This window comes from Anas acuta, chromosome 17, assembly GCF_963932015.1.
Source record: "Anas acuta chromosome 17, bAnaAcu1.1, whole genome shotgun sequence".
NCBI lineage: Eukaryota > Metazoa > Chordata > Aves > Anseriformes > Anatidae > Anas > Anas acuta.
Genome location: NC_088995.1, coordinates 2,960,936 through 2,981,503, shown reverse-complemented (window position 1 = coordinate 2,981,503; position 20,568 = coordinate 2,960,936). Strand labels below are relative to the sequence as shown.

The following is a 20,568-nucleotide window of genomic DNA, read 5'->3' as shown; positions in this document are numbered from 1 at the left end:
GGATTTGGGGGCTTGTCTGCGTGAGTATCGACATTGTGGATGTTTCTATCACAAGTGTTTGAGCTGGGGCATTTTTTTTGCTTAACATTTGTGAATAAACTCGGACCCTCCCCTTCCCTGCAAGGCCATAAAAGGCCAGTGCCTGCTGCTTGACCCGCATTTCCTCTCAGCTGCTTGGCTGAGCTCTGCTGCCTTTCATACTAATGAATGTTCACATCATCACTAAAATTTTTCTCACAGCTATTTCTCTTTTTACCCTTCTGCTTCTTTTTTTTTTTTTTAATCTGCCTTCATTCAATAAATCTTTTGCATCCTTCAGCATTCTGTTATTTTGTGAGAGTAAGAAGCTCCTTAGCCTCCACTCACTTTCTGTCTTTACATCCTTTTCTTCTCTCACCATAACATTATTGGTTTTAATTCATCTCTTACTCTTATTTTTCCTACATTGTTTTCTGCATAGTATTTCACTATTTTCATGGCTTGGATCCTTGCAAAAGGCCTCTGATGGATATTAATCTAGCCTTTCATTTCCTAGCAACTTCTGGTTCATGTTCTGGAACAGCAAGAGATGCAGCTCCACTGGCACCACTCTCAAGGTGCATCAGGACAATTTCTAGTTTATGAAGGATCTGACAGAGGAGACGATCTCATCTCTCAGTGTCTCTTGACAGAATCCTTGGAGTTTTCTCATTGACATGTGGCTGTCTCTATCAACGGCCCCACTCCAGAGCCTGTAAAATCTTAGCTATCAGCTACTGCCTTTTTTCACTCCACTTCCCCAATGAGTGAAGAAATTGCCTCAGGTGATACTGAACAATATTTGATTGTTTGCCAGGTTGGATGGGGCAACCTGATCTAGTGGAAGGTATCCCTGGCAGGTGTGTTGGAACTAGATGATCTTTAAGGTCCCTTCCAACCCAAACCATTCCATGATTCTGTGTTTACTACCCACTTACGGTTGCTTCCCTAGTTGCCACCACTGCAAGAGAACTGTCCAGAAATTGTTCTGAGAGGTAGAGACCTAAGAGGACAGATATCTTGGGAAATTAACTTATTCTTCTTCTTTAAGAAGTGATAAACAGCTAGTGGTTCTGTTTTCCTGCTGTGACATCTGCATGATGGATTGTCTAAAGCTTTAAAATGAAATGCAGAATGATTATTATTTATCTAATTTAGTTTTGTCTTTGCTTTACCACTCAGTCATGTCTTTGAATCGTTTTGTGAATGGGACAATTTTGCGAAGCATTTTGGCATGTTGCACAGAAAGCTGTACATGAACCACAGCTCTGACATGACAGTTTATACAGATCTCAAGCAACAATCTGTCACGTCTCTGAAATACAAACGCAGGAATTTAGGAAGAGGCCTCACGTTAAAGATTGATATTGCTGTGGCTTTTTAAAGCCTACACAATAAAGCAAACTGTAGGAATGCTGACTGATGCGGGTTGTGAGATGGAGAGGTACAAGGCAGAGCTGTTGTCCCCTCTGCACTGAACTAAAACTGGTGTACTCTGCAGAGATTCCTTTAGACAGTGTGACTGCACTGTTGAGGAGGCCCAATCGTACTTTCAAAAGATCAAAATGTTTTTCACTCATTCCATTCATTAAAAATGTGAAAAAAACAAAAACAAACAAACAAAAAACAAAAACAGACTTCTTGGTCTAACACAGCAGACCTTAACTTTACTACTACAGATCTACTGTTTGGGTAAATATTTTCATGACTGATAAATACTATTGTGTGAAAGCCACAGACAACTTCATAAATCTAGTCACAACAACTTAATCTTGCTCAGTTTGTCGACAACTAGAATTTAAGATTTTTTTTTTTTGGTCAAAAATAAAACTAGCTGGAAAACAGGATTGCTATTTCATACAAATTTCTAAAATTAAAAAAAATATATGAAGAATAAAACAGGTATTTTCACACTTTTATCAAATGAAAGTTAAAAATATTTCATTATGTTTTTTTTCTGGTGTTTAATTTTGATGGGGCTGAACCAGCCTGTGGACTTTATTGCCTAAATTTTGTTTCAACTTTTATATTGTATGAAAAGATTTAATATATACACAATTTTAAACAGGATACTTTTACAAAAATATTTGGTATGTTGTAAAGCATAAAAAATCTGTATGACATGGTAATATTTAGATTTCTTTGCACAGATAATTAAACCAAAATATCTCATTCTCAAAAAACATTTCAATCTTTTTGGCTGGACTGCATTATTTGAAATGGAAAACTACACAAAATAATTTATCAGCTCAATGCATAACCTTTTCTGTTTCTCTTCCTACCAGACAAAGGCAAGGGGTCCTGAAAAACCTCTCAGTCTGAAGCAATCGTTCTGTCAATTAAATTGAGTGTAAAAATGAAGGTTACTGTGACGGTATGGAACATTAATCATTCTACCTCCAGTGAAAACTGCAAATAGTAGCAATCCAAAATGCATTTTGGATGTGTCTACGCAGTCCCCCATTTCTGTACTAGGGATGGTGATAGCTATTACACCTGAAAGAACAGTAGATTTGTAAGAATTGGCCAGAATCTGAGGGCAGCATGTGGTTGCTGTCTTTGAGAGGTGGTAGACCAACTCCTGCCTGCTGGAGTCTTGGTATAGACTTGGCAGAGGGATTATGTCTGGTAGAGACACACTTCCTGCGGGACCTAGCTGAAGCACAGCTTTTCTGAGCCTTTGCCAGCAGGGGCTGCAAGTTAAAACCACTATCTGGGGCCTATAATCTCCAGCAGGAAGGGAAAATCTTTTGGTATGTCTGAGAGAATTCATAGGTTTACAACAGTATATACTGGAATTCAAGATGCTTATTTTTAGGTTATTATAGTGTTTCTAAATTTATCAGGTGAACTCCTTCAGTTCAAATGCCAGTGAGAAAATTCCTAACTTCAGTCTCAGTTTATGAATATCCCTCAATTTAACACAAGGAAACACAATAATCCATTTACCGAATTGCCTTTCGTCTCTCCTGAGGATCTGGGGAGACGTACATCTTCATTTCTTCTTTAGCACGTTGGAGCTGTATTTCTAGATTCTATAAATGAAGACACAAATGTTTTAAAAATATATAATCTCTATTTCATTTCACAAAGAACGATTTAGTCCTTCCTGTGATCTTACCCTCTTCATGCAGTTTACATAACGGTAGTTGCTTTCTTCCTGAATGCACTCCTCAAGGAGTCCTTTCACTTCCTGTAGTACAGGAATAAGATTTCAATGGATAACATAACTCAAAGTCCATAGTACATGCCCTGTGTTGCTATATAAACCACGAGAGTCCATAACAGAAACAGGCATAATTCTGAACTCATCTTTTCTTAAATGTTTATATTTGGGCTTTACAGAAATCTCTCTTAAAGGGAAAGATAACTGAAAGGGTACCATTTTTAGATGTGCAGTTTCAGTCACAGTTAGAGAAGACTTAATTGTTGTTTACTAATAAATCTGACTCCTACAAGACACTTCACAAGTACTTCCAAAAGTCTTGTTTCTAAGCACATCTTAAGTGCTAAATATGGTTCCTTTCCTAGAACATGTCTGCAAAATGTATGTTAGAACCTATAGACAGGTTGATGGTATGTCAATTAGCAATCAATAATTATGTTGAGGGGTATGGAGATAGGGGGCTAGTCCCATCCCTAAACGGTCCAAGAAAATATACCAAGAATATTGGTAATTCAATGGAATTTGGATTACACGTACTCCTAAACCACAATGAAGTTGTCAACTCCAAAGCTGTGTCACCATATGAATTTCAGACCATCAGCTGGAAAACTGAATTCACCAGTTCCGCTGCAAAAGTTTGTTAACAGTCACGTCCAGCCTAATCAGTGGACTTGATTGTCATCGTGTGTTAGAACATGACTAAGGTTTGTCTGCCAAGGAAAAAGCCTAGGTTGATATTGCAAAATAGTTCTTACAGAAGGTCTACCACATAGCAGGTTCATCTGTACGTTCTTTTATTATTCTTGGATTAAACCATATATAGGTACTTTTACTGCAGGGAAAGAATATCTATATATCCACCTACACTTTAAATGTATACCTTTTTTTATTGCAAAATACATTCCTTATGTTGGCAAACCCTTGAGAAATCAAGTCCAAACAAAGCTCATAGGAGGTAATCTAGTGAGATAAAGCAGATTCATGTACATTAATACTGACCCCACATCGGAGTATAGAACTAGTTTAGGTACCTCCCTTCCTAGAAGTGTTGTAGTGCAAGCAATATGTAAACTACATACAGACAAGCCCTTAGCTATACTTATATGGCTGCATTTAAAAAGAAAAAAATATATATATATATATTTTTGTCTATAATTTTCAAGAATGCAAGACAAATCACATTTAATAAGTATCCTTGCCATCAGTTTCAGTGCATTAATTAACCATTGGATTGGTTTTGCTAATGTAGTGAGTCTGCTAAATGCATTTGAAGATTTGTCTTCACAAATTAATCCTTAGCATTTCATTGTCAGATTCTCTCCTAACAGATACTACTAGGTCAGCAGGATTTCTGGCAGATGGATCTTTTACAATACTTTTGCTAACCGGTGCTGGACTTCAGTGGATGGAGCGATGTACCACTGAGCTCATTCAGAACAGGAGATGTGTGGGTCTGTAGCTAGTCCACAGCAGCTTCATGCATGATTTATGTAGTTGTAGATCACCACTTACTCATTTCCACCTGCAGTGAGCTTCCATATCAAAAGGGAGGACAGGAATGTATCAAACCATAATAAATAGATATAATAAATAACATGTTGCACAGCATTTATTAATGTGTGACCAAGGCACCATCTTACCTGTTCCAGTGTGGAGCGATTGCTCTCTAGCCCTGCTGCACAACTGTCATACTGGATTTTTTTTTCATCGCATTCTTGAGTTAATTCCTTATGTGAAAAGGGCAAAAGAGTACATAAATAAAGCCTTCAACTGACATGTGACATTCAAGCAGGCTCCGTTCTTGTTGGTGTCACACATCAACCTCAGCTATTGGCACGCTCACCGGCACTTACATAAAACTAGCTGGCACGTGGGTATTATTTATTACACATGGTAAAGCTGCATACTGGCAGATCAGCTGTATACACCACAACACAGCATGCAAATTTCCTCTTTACAGCCACAGCCATAGCTTTAATGTGGTAGACAAATATGGCAGTCTTTGCAAGAAGAAAGGAAATATAATTACAAAACTGAAAATTAAGAATTTACGAATTTCATAGCTCTATTTACTTCTACAGCAATGAGAGAAATCTGTCATTCATATGGACTAATATAGGTCTTAGATCAACGAAATATTATTTGCAATCCATTTAAAGCAGAAAAAGCTTTGAAACTAATTTGAAAATTAACTTTGCTATGATTTCGAGCCATGATTTTTTTAATTTTCCCCTGGTATAGTAATTAAATTTTATTATTATTTTTAGAAATTACTATAAAGGACGAAATATTTGCCTGATGTTGTGCCTATACTGTCAGCTTTTAAGAATTCCATTCTTGTTGTTTGTTAAAAATCACTGTTGACCTATTCTGATATTTGCAGCTTTCCTTCAGGGTTGATTATGTCCTTGTACAACACAACAGAGCTGTAAATGATGTTTCTTTGTAATTTTGACCTTATTTACATAGAACAAGAGGAAGGTTTAATAGATCAAAATAAACCTACTTCAAAGACAAGAAAAAACACACAAAACAAGGCATGCAATTAAATAAAGTTGATGAGACACAAGGGATTTGCATTATTTGAAGCATTTAGGCGTCTGATAACTAATCATATTCTGACTTCCATTTTTATGTGGTCTTAGCTCAACCCCTAAACTGCATTGCCATGAAGTTACTGGTGCCTTATGAGGGAGAGGATGTGCATAGACATATAAACACTAGAAGTCTGTAGGTACAATAAACTCCTGCTGTAACACTTGACTGCACGGACAAATTTGCAGAGCAAAACATAGGACTGCCTCCCAAAGTCTGCTGCTGCCTACCCTAATTCATTAATAAGCACTGTTTAAAGCTTTTCTGAAGTTTTTCTACTAACCTGGCACTTCTGGCGCAATTGTCTCAGTTCTTTGATAACAGGAGCTAAGCTGGACTTCTTCTCTGCCACCATAGTATTCAGTTTTTTTACCTGATAGAGGGACAAAATAATATACTTAAATAACATATTAATACTACATTTATATTATTGGCATGTAAGAAGAAAGGAGAAGAAAACCAAAATATGGAGAGAAAAAACATGTGATGTAAGGAGACTGAACTATGTATAATAAAATATAAGTGCAGGCCTAATTAACTAAGGGAAAGAGGCCATATTGCAGTAGGGTCATTACCACAAACCAGACAAATTCTGTTTCCATTGTTTGAAGTGAGAACACCACAGACATGTCCAGAAGCCAGACACCTAAACAACTTAAGGAGTGGGAAAAAAGAATGAGCTGCATAGACATGACTGAAAAAAAAAGAGATCCTTAAAACAAAACAAAACAAGCAAACACACCTTGCATAGGTTAAGTAAAATTTGAACATGCTTAAACAGAGTCAATTTAAAATATTTATACTGAAAATTCAAATTCTATCCAGCTTTCTATTTGAGATTCATGCTATTTAATTATACCATTTTATTTCTAACGTGCCTTAGTGATTTCAAAGAACGCTATTTTGCTTTGGGCTCTTTTATTTTGCTTCTGTGGCTATGTATTAAGTTGGAAGACCACAGATCTAAGTATAATTGAAAGTTAGGCTACAGAGAAAAAGAAAAAAATATTTAGCTCTTTGGGAATGTTAAGTATTGGTTTTTAATGAATGCTTAACTCCAGTGATACAAGGAAAAAAAAGATTCTGTTAACAATTCAAACCTCTTAACTTTTCAAATACTGTGCAAGAACAAATATGAAACCACACACACACAAAAAAAGTTAAAACCAAGACGATATCTCTACTGTTTCTGAAGAGGAGGGAAGTAGGTGTTTCTTTCTTTCTTTCTTTTTTTTTTTTTTAATAATTCTAAATTTCTTCTTCACTCATCAAAAGAAATGTACATTTTAGTAAACCTTTCCAATATACATTTGCAGGTCTATACTGTTTGAAAATACACGTTTTTATATATGTTTATGTTTATATAACATATACTAAAGGAAAATGAAAAAAACAACCAAAATATTAAAGTTAGTTTTATACTCTGAGGAACCAGAAATTGAGATTGAAGTAGTACAACAATTTAAGACAAAAATCACCATTTCAGACATGTTGTCTAGTGTTCGGCCTTTCATTTCATCCATTTCACTCTTTACTGCAGATACTCTTTCCAGCTCCTCCTGGGTGTAACTATATCCAGAAATACCTTTTTTGTCTTCAATTGCTTGCTGCAAACACACACACAAACAAAGGCTGAGTGTGAGTCTATTAATTGAGTAATAAAGCAAATTCCTTCAAAGAAGTGAAATACAGTAAAGAAAGTGGAAACGTACTGTAATCAACTTATTTTGAAAGTGATTAATAATTTAGCTGCTCCAACAACTGACTTTTTATCTAGGGCCTGTACAGCAAGCTAACAACAACTTCCTATAATACACCGCTATTTTGTTATCTAACACCCAATGAAATTAACAGAAAGCTACCACAAAGTAAAGTAAACTTTAGGTCAGGCTCTGTTGTAAATCTAGATGCTTAATCAGAAGACACAATGTAGCTAATTATTTTATAAACAACTGTCAAGTTAAACTAAGTGAACACTGTATTCATTATAGTAATACTATATATATATACACTATACTATAGTAATACATTATACTACATAATATACTTACATAAACTTTACATTTAATTATATGCTGATGTAATGGTATTTAGCAATGCTTGCTCATTAAGTATGTAAGGAAGAGCTCTAATTTGAAAGCTAGGTGTTGATTATGCATCCACAATTTATTAAAAAGCAAAATATTCATTCTTAAAAGAGTCATCTATCTGTGAACTCCAAGCCCATTGTCCTCCAAAACCTTTTATAACCATACGTTTAAGAAAAGATTTATATCTACTATTAGCTACTGCTACTATGATGGGAGCATTTTGACTTTAATAGCAGGGTATAGTCTGACAGGCCATTGTGCCCAAGGCTAGGAAAGGTATCTTTGATATCATAGGGAAAACGTGTGCACTAGTCATCTGAGGGTACGAATGTAGAATTGGCAGGATGCACCGGGAATGAGCCTACAGATAACAAGAACGTTATGAAGTCAAAGCTCTTTGGTTTTGCTACAAGGTAGTTTAGAAAAGGTCAGACTCGTATAGGAACATAGTATTGACCATGTGTAGCAGCATCACAAAAAAACATTTAGTGCTTTTTGTCTGCAGTGATTATATTGTGAGATGACTGGTGTACGTTAGTTAGCCTGCTGTAAATAAACACATCATTAGTGACAACATACATCCACACACCCTCCTTCTAGCTGAGTAGCAATCACGAGAACAGCTCTGATCCTACTGCTTAGGTGCTTCATTCTACCCAGTAGCAGTTCTGGTTTTATTTTTAATTAAACGTGAATGCCTTACTGAAATACCATGACATCATCCACTGCAACTATGTGAATATCTTTTCACAGACTATTTTATGTATTTTTTTTTTAATTGAGCAAATAGTTTTATGTTTAAAAAAATGCAAAATATGTACATGTACCAAAAACAGATATAAATAAAAATATTTTGATAACAAGAGTACTGATATTAAAAGAAAATTCTACAACAATTGATTTTTGTGAGCTAAAAATGAATCTCTTTGCATTTGGGATGACTGTATACTGCCCACATGGTTACAGTTAAGAAGAGCAAAAAGATTTCTACTCTTCTGGCCTAGAAAAATCATTCATCCAGTTTAACATTTTTTACTTACTGTGAAACACATTTTCTGCTAGATTTTCTCGGGATAGAATCTTTACTTCCTGCCCCCTCTTTTTTTAAAGATTATTCCTGTATATTTCATAGCAGTAACTTGAATCCTACTTGCTGTTGATATTATTTTCAAAGCCCTTACTATGTATGTGGATACCAAAAACTGATTTAAACTAATCCAGCCTTGCTCTAACTGGAGTTAGTGAAGATTTACCATTGACTTCAAAAAGCAGGGTCAAGCCCCTCATTCTAAGAAATGGCAGAACATTCATGACTGCCTGTAAAAAAAACAGTTGCTGAACATAAAGTACAGCAGCTTAGCACAATCAACAGACAAAAATAAATTTTGTACCCTAATGACTAATGACAGCAGGAGCGCTGAGGATGATATATATTAGAAACTAACAAAACAGCATCTATCTTATTATATAGCTAGTTATCAGGGAAGCAAGGATGATGGACTGTGGGAGTAGTTAATGCCTGTATTACCAACTGCTGCTGAATAGCCTCGTGGCGCTGTTTTAGAAGTTCTTCTGTCCTCTGGAGGATACCATACTCAGCTGTAATTTCTGCTATTTCCAGTCGCTTCTTTTTATAAAATGTGTTCTTGCTCCGGAGCTTATTAACATAGTGTTTAAACTGGAATGAGAGAGAAGAGAGAGAATCGAAGCATTTGTCATTCAATGTAAAGCAAAAAAGGACCTCATCACTGACTGTTGCTATATAACATGTAATTATCCTATTTGGACTGCATATTGAAGGTTAAGTGTTTAAAATAGAGGACTGGAATTAAGGATTCCCAGGGTCTACTTAGTTCCAGCTCTCTGTTTGCTGTGTGAGATAAGAAAACCAGCTATATTGCTCCGCGTCCCAGCTCACTCATTTGTAATATGGAGATCATTCAGCTCTGCTCATCACCAGTTGACAGCTGGAAAACTAATCACTGTTTGCAAAATGTTCTGAGAATCATGGATGATAAAAAGGTAATGTAATAGGAATTTGCACTTTTAACAGAGCACCAGATCAGCAGTGCCTACCCGCAGAGAGCTCTGCAGACCAAGAAACATGGTAAGAAAGTGCAGAAAAATAGAGCATGGGAAAACAATTAGCTTTCTTTTTAACTACTAGTTCTCAATAGTTACAATTTTATGTTCTGTTGCATTGACTGTTGCAGAACTAAATGATATCACAAGCTAAGGTTTTAAAAACAGGAAAATAAAAGCAAAGAAATGCAGTATGTTTCACCCCAACCTAATCTAATGGAGAATTTGTATTTTTATTAAAAACTAAGCATAATAATTCATATCCTTACAGATAGCAGCCTTCACTAAATTATATCAGAATCCAAGTGCGCTCAATTTGTAAGAGATACAAAAAATCAGGTGTTGAAAGAAACATGTAATGTTTTTCTTTGCCTGAATGCTTTCCATATGTCAAACAGGCTTAGCTCTTTGAGCTGCCAGTCACAACTCTAAAATGCATTCAGATCCAAAGATGGAAAACAAATACAATTTATTAGAGTAAATAGCGTAAGAATAGGCTGCAGAATGTTCCTCGTTGAGGAGGGTTCAGCATGTGCAGAGTGAGTGCAAAACAGGCAGGCCCAGGCAGAAAATAAGAGCCCTGCTACCACTGATAGGAGTTTAAAGCTCAAACATAAAAGAACTTAGATTTTGAAATTACATTATTTCCTTGTTTTTGCAAAATGATGCCACTCTCCCTTCTAAAGAAGAAATTCAAAAAAACAATGTGACCACAGCCTCAGAACCCCCAGAGTAACTGTATGTTCTATAAAAAGTGTCCTGGGCAAAATGCCCAAAATGAAATCAACCCTGTTCATCTGCCATCCTGTGCAATATCTAGGCCAAAGCTGCTTCTCCCTTGCTATGCTCCACAACTATTTTTAAAGCCAAAAGCTATAAACGTTTTTGGTGAAAGAACAAACCCACAAATTACTCAATGTGCTCTATGCAGATTGGACTATGTGTGGCTTTGGAATACCATTTTACATTGTGCGTACTACCTAGGACAAGGATAGACAAGGTCACCTAAGCCACAGCACTGCACAATGGAGGCAGATCTGCTACAGTCCTACTGTCTTCATTATATGATTGCCAAATTAGTGTGGTATTACCAGAATTAATTATTTTTCATAGCAAATTCACTTATATCCTCCTAGTTAATATAAAAGACTTTTTTTTTTTTTTTTGTCTCATTTAGATAACACCAAGTTTTCTGTGATTTTCAAGAGATTATAAGAATATAAATAGAATCTCTCCAGCAAACCGAGGAAAATTTAAGAGGAGCAGAGTCTTCGGTCTTGATGGAGTAGTTCCTGAGAGATTTCATTTGATCAGTGGAATATAGTAAAAAATTATGTAAAGGATGAAACTTATTTTGTATGACCACATACAACAATCAAATCCGAACAATTTTCTGACAGTTTATCCCAGGGTGAAAAGCAAACTATTGTTCTCTTCACTTCTATAACTACTTCTAAGGTCTTGAAAATAGCTTGAGTGGGAGGTAGAGTATTTGCATATTCAATATGCACAGCATAATGTATTTTACAATGGGAGTCAAAGGATCTTGTTGATTAAAGAACTGATTCCACTGAAGTTCTATTATTAGTTGATTAAGTCTATATAATAAAAAATTCATGCAAAATGAACTACAAGCTGCTCACACTGACAAGTGAAATCTATTCATTTAGGAGATAGATGTCTATCTTTCACCACAACCTCTGGCTTTTTAAAAGTAAGCAAGTTTTCACATAACTTTTTTTTTTTTCCCCCACAAAGAAGGTGAAACAAGATACAAAAAACAGCAGCAAAATGATAATATAATACCTGTAGAAAATCAATCAATAGTTTGGCAGAATTTTCAAAAGACTTCACCTACTCCAACTGTGGCACAGATTACCCCTCAAAATCTCACTAACTGAAACCTTCTTTAGATCCAGGGCCAAATTCAGAGCTGGAGCTGTTAGATTTAACTCCACTTAAGTCAGCAGCTGATAGGGATCTTCAGGAAAAATTAGGTTTCTCCAGTCTAAAAGCTAAGAATCATTCTGTTAGGTTTCCAAAAACTACAAATAAATTTATTGCAAAATACTAGTGCTTTCACTTGGGTAAGCATTACTTCTCAAGCTTTGTATATCTCACGCTCCCATCTATATGTATGTGAAAAATCAAGCCCTTAAAATGCTATAAAAGATTGGATTTTACTGCGGTTTAAATACTACAAAGAGTTCAAGAAAGAATAGCTATGTCAAGACATATCACTTTAAAGCAAAGTTAACCACCCAAAAGGATTGCATTTTTGACCAACAGCACTTTCCCATAGACCAGGTCAACTGCTCCCTGCGTAGAAACTCAGCAGGCTCAACCTACAGAATTCCCATGGATCTGTCAGTGCCCCCAGTAATGCACCATTCGAGGCTGTGTCCGCCAGTGAGCTTTTCTTTCTCAAGCAACTTAACGCAAATAGTTATTTAAGCTTCAAAGATTAAATGACTGGACAAGGACCAAATGTTGGCACTGAGTTAGCGGTTAAAGTAAACAAGCCTGTAGACTCATGTTTGCTAGCCGAGCCAGAGCCCCCTGAGATATAAAAACTATCCAAATGAAAGCAACGAAAGATTATGATTTTCCCTCTTGGCTATTTTTATGGGCGACTGTAACGTAAAAAGCGTGGAATCCAGACTGTGAAACAGACTGAATGGAAGCAGGACTTCACTATCTCATGTAAGGTCCTGGAGCAGGCAGGTATCTAGCATCCCTGGGCAGATTTCCTGTATTGTGTTCCAGGTTTATTGAAAAATCCACCAGTTCTGGTATGTTAGACTTCTCCACTAACTTTAGCTGAAAGCAATTGCAATCAACAGGTTCTCTCTCAATGCTTTTTTGAAGTGTTTAAGTGTTATTGTAATTTTACATATGACAAAATTGAATTGCAACTATCAAATGATCACAGCCCAGCTCCTCGAATGCTTGTGCCTATACTGTAACTATAAATCCTTCCTTTCATCTCCTTAAAAGTTAACACTTGCCCTATGTGAAGTTTTTACAAGGTTCTTATTCTAAGATTATCATTAAAGGAGAAAATAGATAAAGTTGTTTACAGAAGAGAACAGACCACAGACTAATCCCTCACTTTCAAATCAATTAGAAGTTTTGTGGATTACTGTATCAATTTGGTTGTATTATAATCAAAATGTTCTTCACATAAAAGTGCTACAGAAAATAAAGTATTAATTGTACAAAAAAAATAATCTTTCTGAAACACAAAATCAAAAGAAGATTCCAAATAAACAGTTTTGTTAATAACATTTGCATAAGGACAGTAACTGCAGAAAATCTTACTTGATTATCTCTATTTCTATTAATTAAGGAGCAGATGTTTTAATTTTTTAACTAGACCAATTAATGGGATACAGACTGTCCAAAGTATTAACATTCAGTTAGGAAAAGTTCCTTATCATGACAGATTTTCAGTAATTTTTTTTTAAGAGGCTCTAAAATTGAGCAAGTACAGCCACTGTTGGATATAGTTATAAACTCATACACAGAAGGGCAAACTTCTAAAATATCCAACCAGTATTATCTCAATCTATTGAAAAGAAAGTATCCTATAATCTGCTCATTAGACAGATAGATCAGGAAAATTCTTCATTAGCACTGAGTTAGGATATCTTTTCTAGGAGTGCTTGCTTCTGGTCAGGAAAGAAATATTAAAATAGCCATTACTAATAATTGGGGCCAATCAGAATATTTTTAATGAAAAAACATTTTCAGTTATCACAGGAAATGCACAGATCAATAAAATCGATGATTTATTCATGCCAGTGGGTGCTGAAAGAGCATTCAGTTCTGTGAAGCTATATTTTATGTCTGAATCACCGCATACATTTGGCTTAAATGACGGTTAACTTCTTACAGCAAAAAGCTTCTGGCTTCTGTAAGAATCCTACAGATTTGCCACTTTCGTTCTCTCGACTTCGCTGCCATCTATTCTCCGCATTTCCTCTTTAAGGAGCCTTTGACAGACAGGAATATAACTGTACCTAGGACTTTAATGAAAAGGTCAGGGGAAAGGTAATAAACAGGATAATATGTCCTCGGTCTGGTTTAAGCCATTTAATGGTCAACTAGTGAGCTCCTTAACAGCTACTCTCTTAAAAATCCATCTGCCTAGTTTGGGGCTTGAAAACTGTTTCTCATCGATTTGGATTGACTCAACCATTTCAGAGGAAGAATAACAAGATGTATGGCCAAAAAATCTGTCTTCTGTTTTCAAAGGGTATCAACCTCTACCTTTTTTATAGTTTTACCAGGGTATAGGCAGGCATCTGTATGAACAGATTAAACTCCTTAATATGCATTCATTAATATGCATTAACTCATTAATATGCAAACCTCACCTATCTGGTAACTAACAGATAGGACTTTCTATACCACATTCTCAAAAACATTATTTTAACTACTGTAGCTAAGCACAGCTATGGTACTAGTCTATTCTGATACCTTGGGAAAGTCTAGGCTCTTGGGGCCCTATGCTGAACTCTGAAAAGTACAATGTGTTGTGTAAAGAACTAAAAATATCACAGCTTTACCTAGGATCACTTGTAATTGAACCATCTAGCCTTCTAAGTGTCAACATTTGATTCCCTAATTTTCAGGATCTGACAGCTGCAGCTAGGAGCCTGCCAACTTTGCCCCATGTTCATTGTACTTTGTTTGAAGTACTTAAAAAGATTTCGTAATCATTGAAGCAGACAATTTATTCCTACCTTTTTGTGTGTGTGTTTGATGTAAATGAATTGATTATTCCCTGCTGTTTCTTCTAAGTTCTATTTATCTGTACAACCTCTTGAACCAACTGGAATGCTGTAACATTCCTTTTTATGATTAGAGGAGAAAGCAAAATACTAGCACCTAAAAACATAAGCCAGGATTGACCTTTGGGTGAATGAAGTGCTAAGAAGACCTCAACTGAAGATCCAAATTGTGGTACGGGAGCACAAGCTAGGAAGGCACTAATTCTTTGATTGCCAAATCTTGTGGGTGCTATGATGTAAGAGGATGCAGTAAAGGTAGACAAAGAGAAGATGAGAAACATTGAGCATAGGAGAAAAATAATTCTTTGACTTAAACACACCATTTAGTAAGTTAAATGTGACAGGATTACAGCCTGTTTAAGACTTAAGACAGCAAATCTATTTGTTTTAAAAAATAAATAAATCTTTCTTCCTTTTCGAAAATGGAGGAACTAAATACTAATGTGTGGGACTGCAACAAGAAAGCATAAGAGCAGCTCTCTGTTGTCAGACAGTGGAAAGTGAAGGTTGAATCTACAACCTGTCTGTCTCTATTGAACATACGTAGTGCAGTAGTGATTCACCATTACACTAATCAAGATTTCCTTAGGTATTGGCTTAAAGCTGGAGTAACAGAGCGGTGAAACAGAAAATACAAATTGAAAAACATATCACATTAGAAACAAATCTACAGTGAAAGGTTGTCTAGCTGAGCGATGAACTGAAACTTACTGATGAAAGATAACCTGTTCAATTCACTTTTGCTTCATCACCTCTTCCCCGACAACTTATTTGTATCATCTATCAGTCTCATCTTCTCACAGCTTTGACTGTGAAGCAGGACTGCTTCAATAATACGTGTTTGCATTTACTTTAAGGAGATACGAAAACTATAGCACCAAACTCCTTTGCAGCATTTTTGTTAGCTGACATTTAAAAAAACAATAATAACATCACTACCTCCTTCTTCCAGATGAGGAGGTAACTGTGACCTTTGAAAATGAAGCAATCAAAATCATCAAGAACCCAAATTCTTTGCTAGTTTTAAGCCATAGAAAACACTCTTTTTACTGCTTTGGAGTGCCTGTGAGTGCCACTACTGTGTACCTAATGAACTAATAAACAGAAACAGAACATTGATCATATAATGCTGGCTTCCTTGAGCCAACATACAGAAAGTATTTTACAGAACAAGAAATGTTTTTTAGAAAAAGGCAAACTCTTCTTATTTTAAGCTGATGTTTTGCCCAAAGTGCTCCATCATGTATTCTGCATGCATCAAAATGAAGACTTTAAAATATTTAAAAAGCCAAAAGTAGAACAGATTTGAACAAAAGGAATGCATGTTATGTTCAAAACAGGTCTTTTTTTTTTTTTTCCCCCTCTGTATTGAGCCTCTTCCTTGTATCAGACAGTTAACTTCATTTTTTCATTATCAAGCCTAGGTTCTGTAACTGTGTTTCCCACCTGCCCCGCTCTCCTTAAATTTCTATTGATCAAAGTATGTTGCCCCCGCTCAGGAGTAGGCACATCAAGTATTTCTTACCTTTCAAGTGTATTTACAAATAATGTAAAACATATGTGATGTCTCTGTAATGCATTCCTGATGATTAATTAAACATTTCTTTCCCATGACAGAAACACAGATTGTCTGCTTTTTATTCTTGTCTTAAAGTTGTCAAAGGTTCTATCAAGGTGCCCACTGGAGATAAAAACCTTGTGGTGGAGAGAAGTATAATTCAGTGGTCTTGTTACTATTGCTACCTATGAATGTCTATAGTACATCATAGTAAGAGAAATCAACATGTTAATTCTTCAAAGATTTGCTGAAGTCTTGTAGCATGAGTTACTTTCAGCAGACTTGAGATATTCATTGCTCTAAACGTAACCCTGGATGGTAACTGCACCTATAGTTTTCATCTTGATTTACAGAAGGGGAGACAGGCAAGAAGGCACAAGAGAAATATGCACGGATTCCATAATATGCAGGAAGTCTTTATGCATGAGTGGACACATACATTCCCATACTTATTTACTCTGTAAGACTCCTTTAAAAGAAAACAGATTTTTGTGGAACAGGCATGTCCTATGGGATCAGGAAGGGAGTTCCTTCTACAAAGGGCGTTCACTGTACTGAGTAGTATGTAAAAAAAGCACAGAAACAGACAAAGAAAAAGAAAGGAAAGAGTGTTACTCTTACTAAAGTATAGCAGTACAAATGAAGACAGTACATGAGGAATAAAGAGATACACTAATTCAGAGAATGATGCACCTAAAGGGTGGGTCTGTGAAAATATTATTTGAAGTAAAAGCATTTGGGGGTAATAAATACAAAAAAAAAACCTGCATTTCTGGTAATTGCTAGTATTGCACCTTATGATCATCTATCATATAAAGAATAGATAGTAACATTGTAGATTTTTATTATACATTGAATAATAAAATTGATCTACATGACTAATCACTTTAAGTCCTAATCCCCTCATTAGTCTTGTTGACTTCTATAGTTGGTTAAAGTTATTTATCATCATACCATTGTGATGATATTGACATTATTTTAACTCAAAGCTCTGGAATGTTAAGACAGCCCAACATTAAGTCTGCATGTACTTTATAATCTATTAGATACAATGTGAATAATTTAAATTATTAATTTGAAAACCGCTACAAATCAAGTATTTAAAAAAGTGTTGTTACAGCATAAATATTGGAAAGCATTAGAAAGCACTAGACAGCATTGTACTATCTGAACTTTAAAAATGTCTTCATATACATTGTTTGTCATCCAATATTTACTTAGAATACATAAAAAAGCAGAGCCCAGCCTGTTGCAGCGCTGAGGCCATGTAGTTTGACACCATACTATATAAATGGATAAAATACTGTAGACGCAGTTTTTGAAATGTGAAGTTAAATGGAAACTATTAGTTAACAAAAAAATTGATCTCTCTCTTACAAATTTCCTTTTCCTCACTTGCACAGTTACATTGCATACCTCATCCCCTTTCAAAACTTCAGAGCCTTCTAACTCTTGGGCCTGATTTGTCTTTTGTAGCATCTGTCTTTCCACGCTGGACATCTCTTCCTTAGCAGCCTGAAGTTCTTCTGCCTTAGCTTCCTTTTTCCGAGAAATTATAGATGCCTGCATGAATATTAGAAACGTATAAGGACAAGTAAAGTGCACATTGCTCTTGCTTAGACTTGTTTAATCATTAGTAAAACATAAACACTTAAATTTCAGGCATGGCACCACTGTAAACACATTTCAATTGTAGGAAACTAATTTTCATTAGGAAATGTGAGCGTATCTCTTTGCAGAGAAAAAAGCATCAGTTACACATTATACACAGCGGGTTAAACCACAGCTTCATTGAAGCGAATTGCAAATTCCCAACTTTCTTTAGTACAGCCAAGATTTCCATCTTAGCCTTTTTCTCAGATTCATACTGATTTACTTTACATTTTGGATGTATGTTTCTTCACCTCATTTTTCATTTTCATTGAAGAAAAAGGTACACATTTTAGCTGCTCCATTTAATCTATTTAGTCCCTTTTTGTGCATATGTGAGATACATCAACATGGCTTAACTGGAAAGATATCCAAGATTTCACAAATGTCATAATACAGATTTTTATAACTCCAACCTACTCCAACCTACAGAAATATGTTATGCTAACAGCAGAACCTAGCTGCTAAATCTTGGCAAATAGCTAAAAGGGAATGAATAAAGCAGTACAGTACAGAAATAGTGTAGATTACAGATTACTTTTTTTTTTTTTTTTTGAGTCTAAAAGATAAAGCTTTTAAAAAATAATGTTTTGTACCAGGCAGAATATTTAGAAGTACCTAACGTTTGACTAGAAGTCAACAGATTTAGGAACATAAGTATACATTAGTTCAGGAAAAAAAAAGTATTTTTATCTTGCCAAAGTGTATTTTAACACAACACATGAATTTAGATGTATGAGCCTGAATTTGGATGCATGGTTGGTTTCTTCATCTGAAGGAAAAAAAAAATAAGAAAAAATGAAGCAAAACGTAACGGCTTTCTCACACTACATTAAGAGGGCCAGCTTTATTTCTAACAGATATATCTAACAGAATTCTGCTGGGATCCGCTCAGCTCTTTGCTTCATGAGCTATCTGCAGCAACAAACTGTAGTACAATATATATGTTTATTTTGTGAAACAGAAGCAAGTTGTCCCTAGAAGAACAAAGCAAAGACCACCATATGCTTTCAACTCACAGCAGCAACCTGAACTGCTAGAATAGCTAGGAGTATCACCAGCCAGGTGGTCTTTGGCACCAGCATATTATGTAGCAGGCTTTTCTTTAGGGAAGAAGTTTATCTCTTACAAAACAGAACTGGGTGTTTCATATTTCATATGTGATTGAACTATAGTATAGATTTTATCACAATTTTTCCTACCACTGAATATTTTACCCAAGCCTTTTTTTTTTTTTTTTTTCATCACTATAAGCATCATTATGAAAATTTTCAATAAAATCAGCAGCTACACAGGTCGGCTGGAAAAGAAATCACATATGTTTCTGTGTAAGCTCCAAAAATCTTAGATTTCATAAATCCTTTTTATAACTTACAAATTTACTGAGACTAGATCACAGAGCCCATTTTATAGAGAGACTATTTTATAGCCTCAGGATGAAAAAAAATAATAAAATCAAAGACTACCTTCTTAACAGATGTAAAAGGAAAAGTAGCATGTGGTCAAACACAAAGCTTTGCATCCAGGTCTGACTGCAGCAGTCAGCCCACATGCTGCCTTGTAAGAATCTGTCCACAGCTGGAGACTTACCAAAATAGCTCCTCCAAAATGATCCTTCCAGAATTACTGTGAGGGCAACACCTCGGACAGCAATTGACGTAAACTCACTAGAATGACTGAAAACAATTGTTTGACTAAGCCCTAAACATACATATATTCAACAGCTATTGATTTTGGTTTTGTCATGCACTATTATTTATTTCTTCTGATTTATGCTTTAATAAATTAAAGAAAAAAATCAGTATGTCAAATAGTCAGTGACTAAAACTGCTTTACTGCTCCTACTTAAAAAATGCTTCTCCTTACCTGTTGGCGATACATGGAAAATTTACTATCAATTGGCTCATATTTGCTCATTCTTTTCTCAATAAGCTGATTTATTTGTGCATTTACTTCATTTATCTGAAAAACAGAGCAGAAAACTAAAAGAAACAGAGCTTTCTTTCTTTGTCTTCTGCAAGAATTAAATGCTTTGCAAGCCAGACTAACAACCCAGTTACAAGGAAATATTACCAGTTCCATTTTTAAAATAGAGAAAAAAGAAGAAAAAAAAACAACTCAATGAGTCATTCAGTATTTGCCAGGAAGAGACTATGTTTTTCTATTTCCAGTTCTGTGCCTTTATGATAAGGCAGAAGCATGAAGCTTATTCTGAAAATTAAGTAAAGTGGTACACGTATACAGAAGACGCATGTAAATTGGCACACACAGGCAGAAAAAAGAACGGTGTCATGTACTACGTGAAAATGTGCTTTTAGCGGTATTAACTAAAATTCCTTTTCACTCAAGTATCTATCAGAAGTTTAAAGAGGAACAGATAAAATTGAACTGATACTAAATTGCATCAGTGGTTTGAAGAGTCTCATCATATTCCATCTCTCTGGTACCTTCTTTCTACTGACGCAAAATGCACCTGTTTGTCCATAGGCTCAAACTGTTGATCTTCATTCTAGCTGAAACTTAACTGCACCGGGAAACTAATAAAGAGCTACACCAGTGAATTGATTCCAGCTTTTCCGCTCCTGACTTAATGCTAAACTGGGGCTCTCATCA

The 20,568-nt window shown here is 35.5% G+C and overlaps 1 protein-coding gene across 1 annotated transcript in view; it reads right to left on the bottom strand.

The window, feature by feature from the left end:
* The window catches only part of IFT81 (intraflagellar transport 81), a 42,476-nt gene that overhangs the window by 4,536 nt on the left and 17,372 nt on the right, over positions 1-20,568 (bottom strand). Inside the window, exons 9-16 of the mRNA XM_068654438.1 lie at positions 19,822-19,917; positions 17,722-17,868; positions 9,398-9,547; positions 7,258-7,386; positions 6,063-6,152; positions 4,825-4,911; positions 3,140-3,211; positions 2,968-3,053 (exon numbers count right to left, since the gene is read on the bottom strand). Of these exons, the coding sequence (XP_068510539.1) occupies positions 2,968-3,053; positions 3,140-3,211; positions 4,825-4,911; positions 6,063-6,152; positions 7,258-7,386; positions 9,398-9,547; positions 17,722-17,868; positions 19,822-19,917 (857 nt within the window). The remainder of the gene's footprint in view (positions 1-2,967; positions 3,054-3,139; positions 3,212-4,824; positions 4,912-6,062; positions 6,153-7,257; positions 7,387-9,397; positions 9,548-17,721; positions 17,869-19,821; positions 19,918-20,568) is intronic.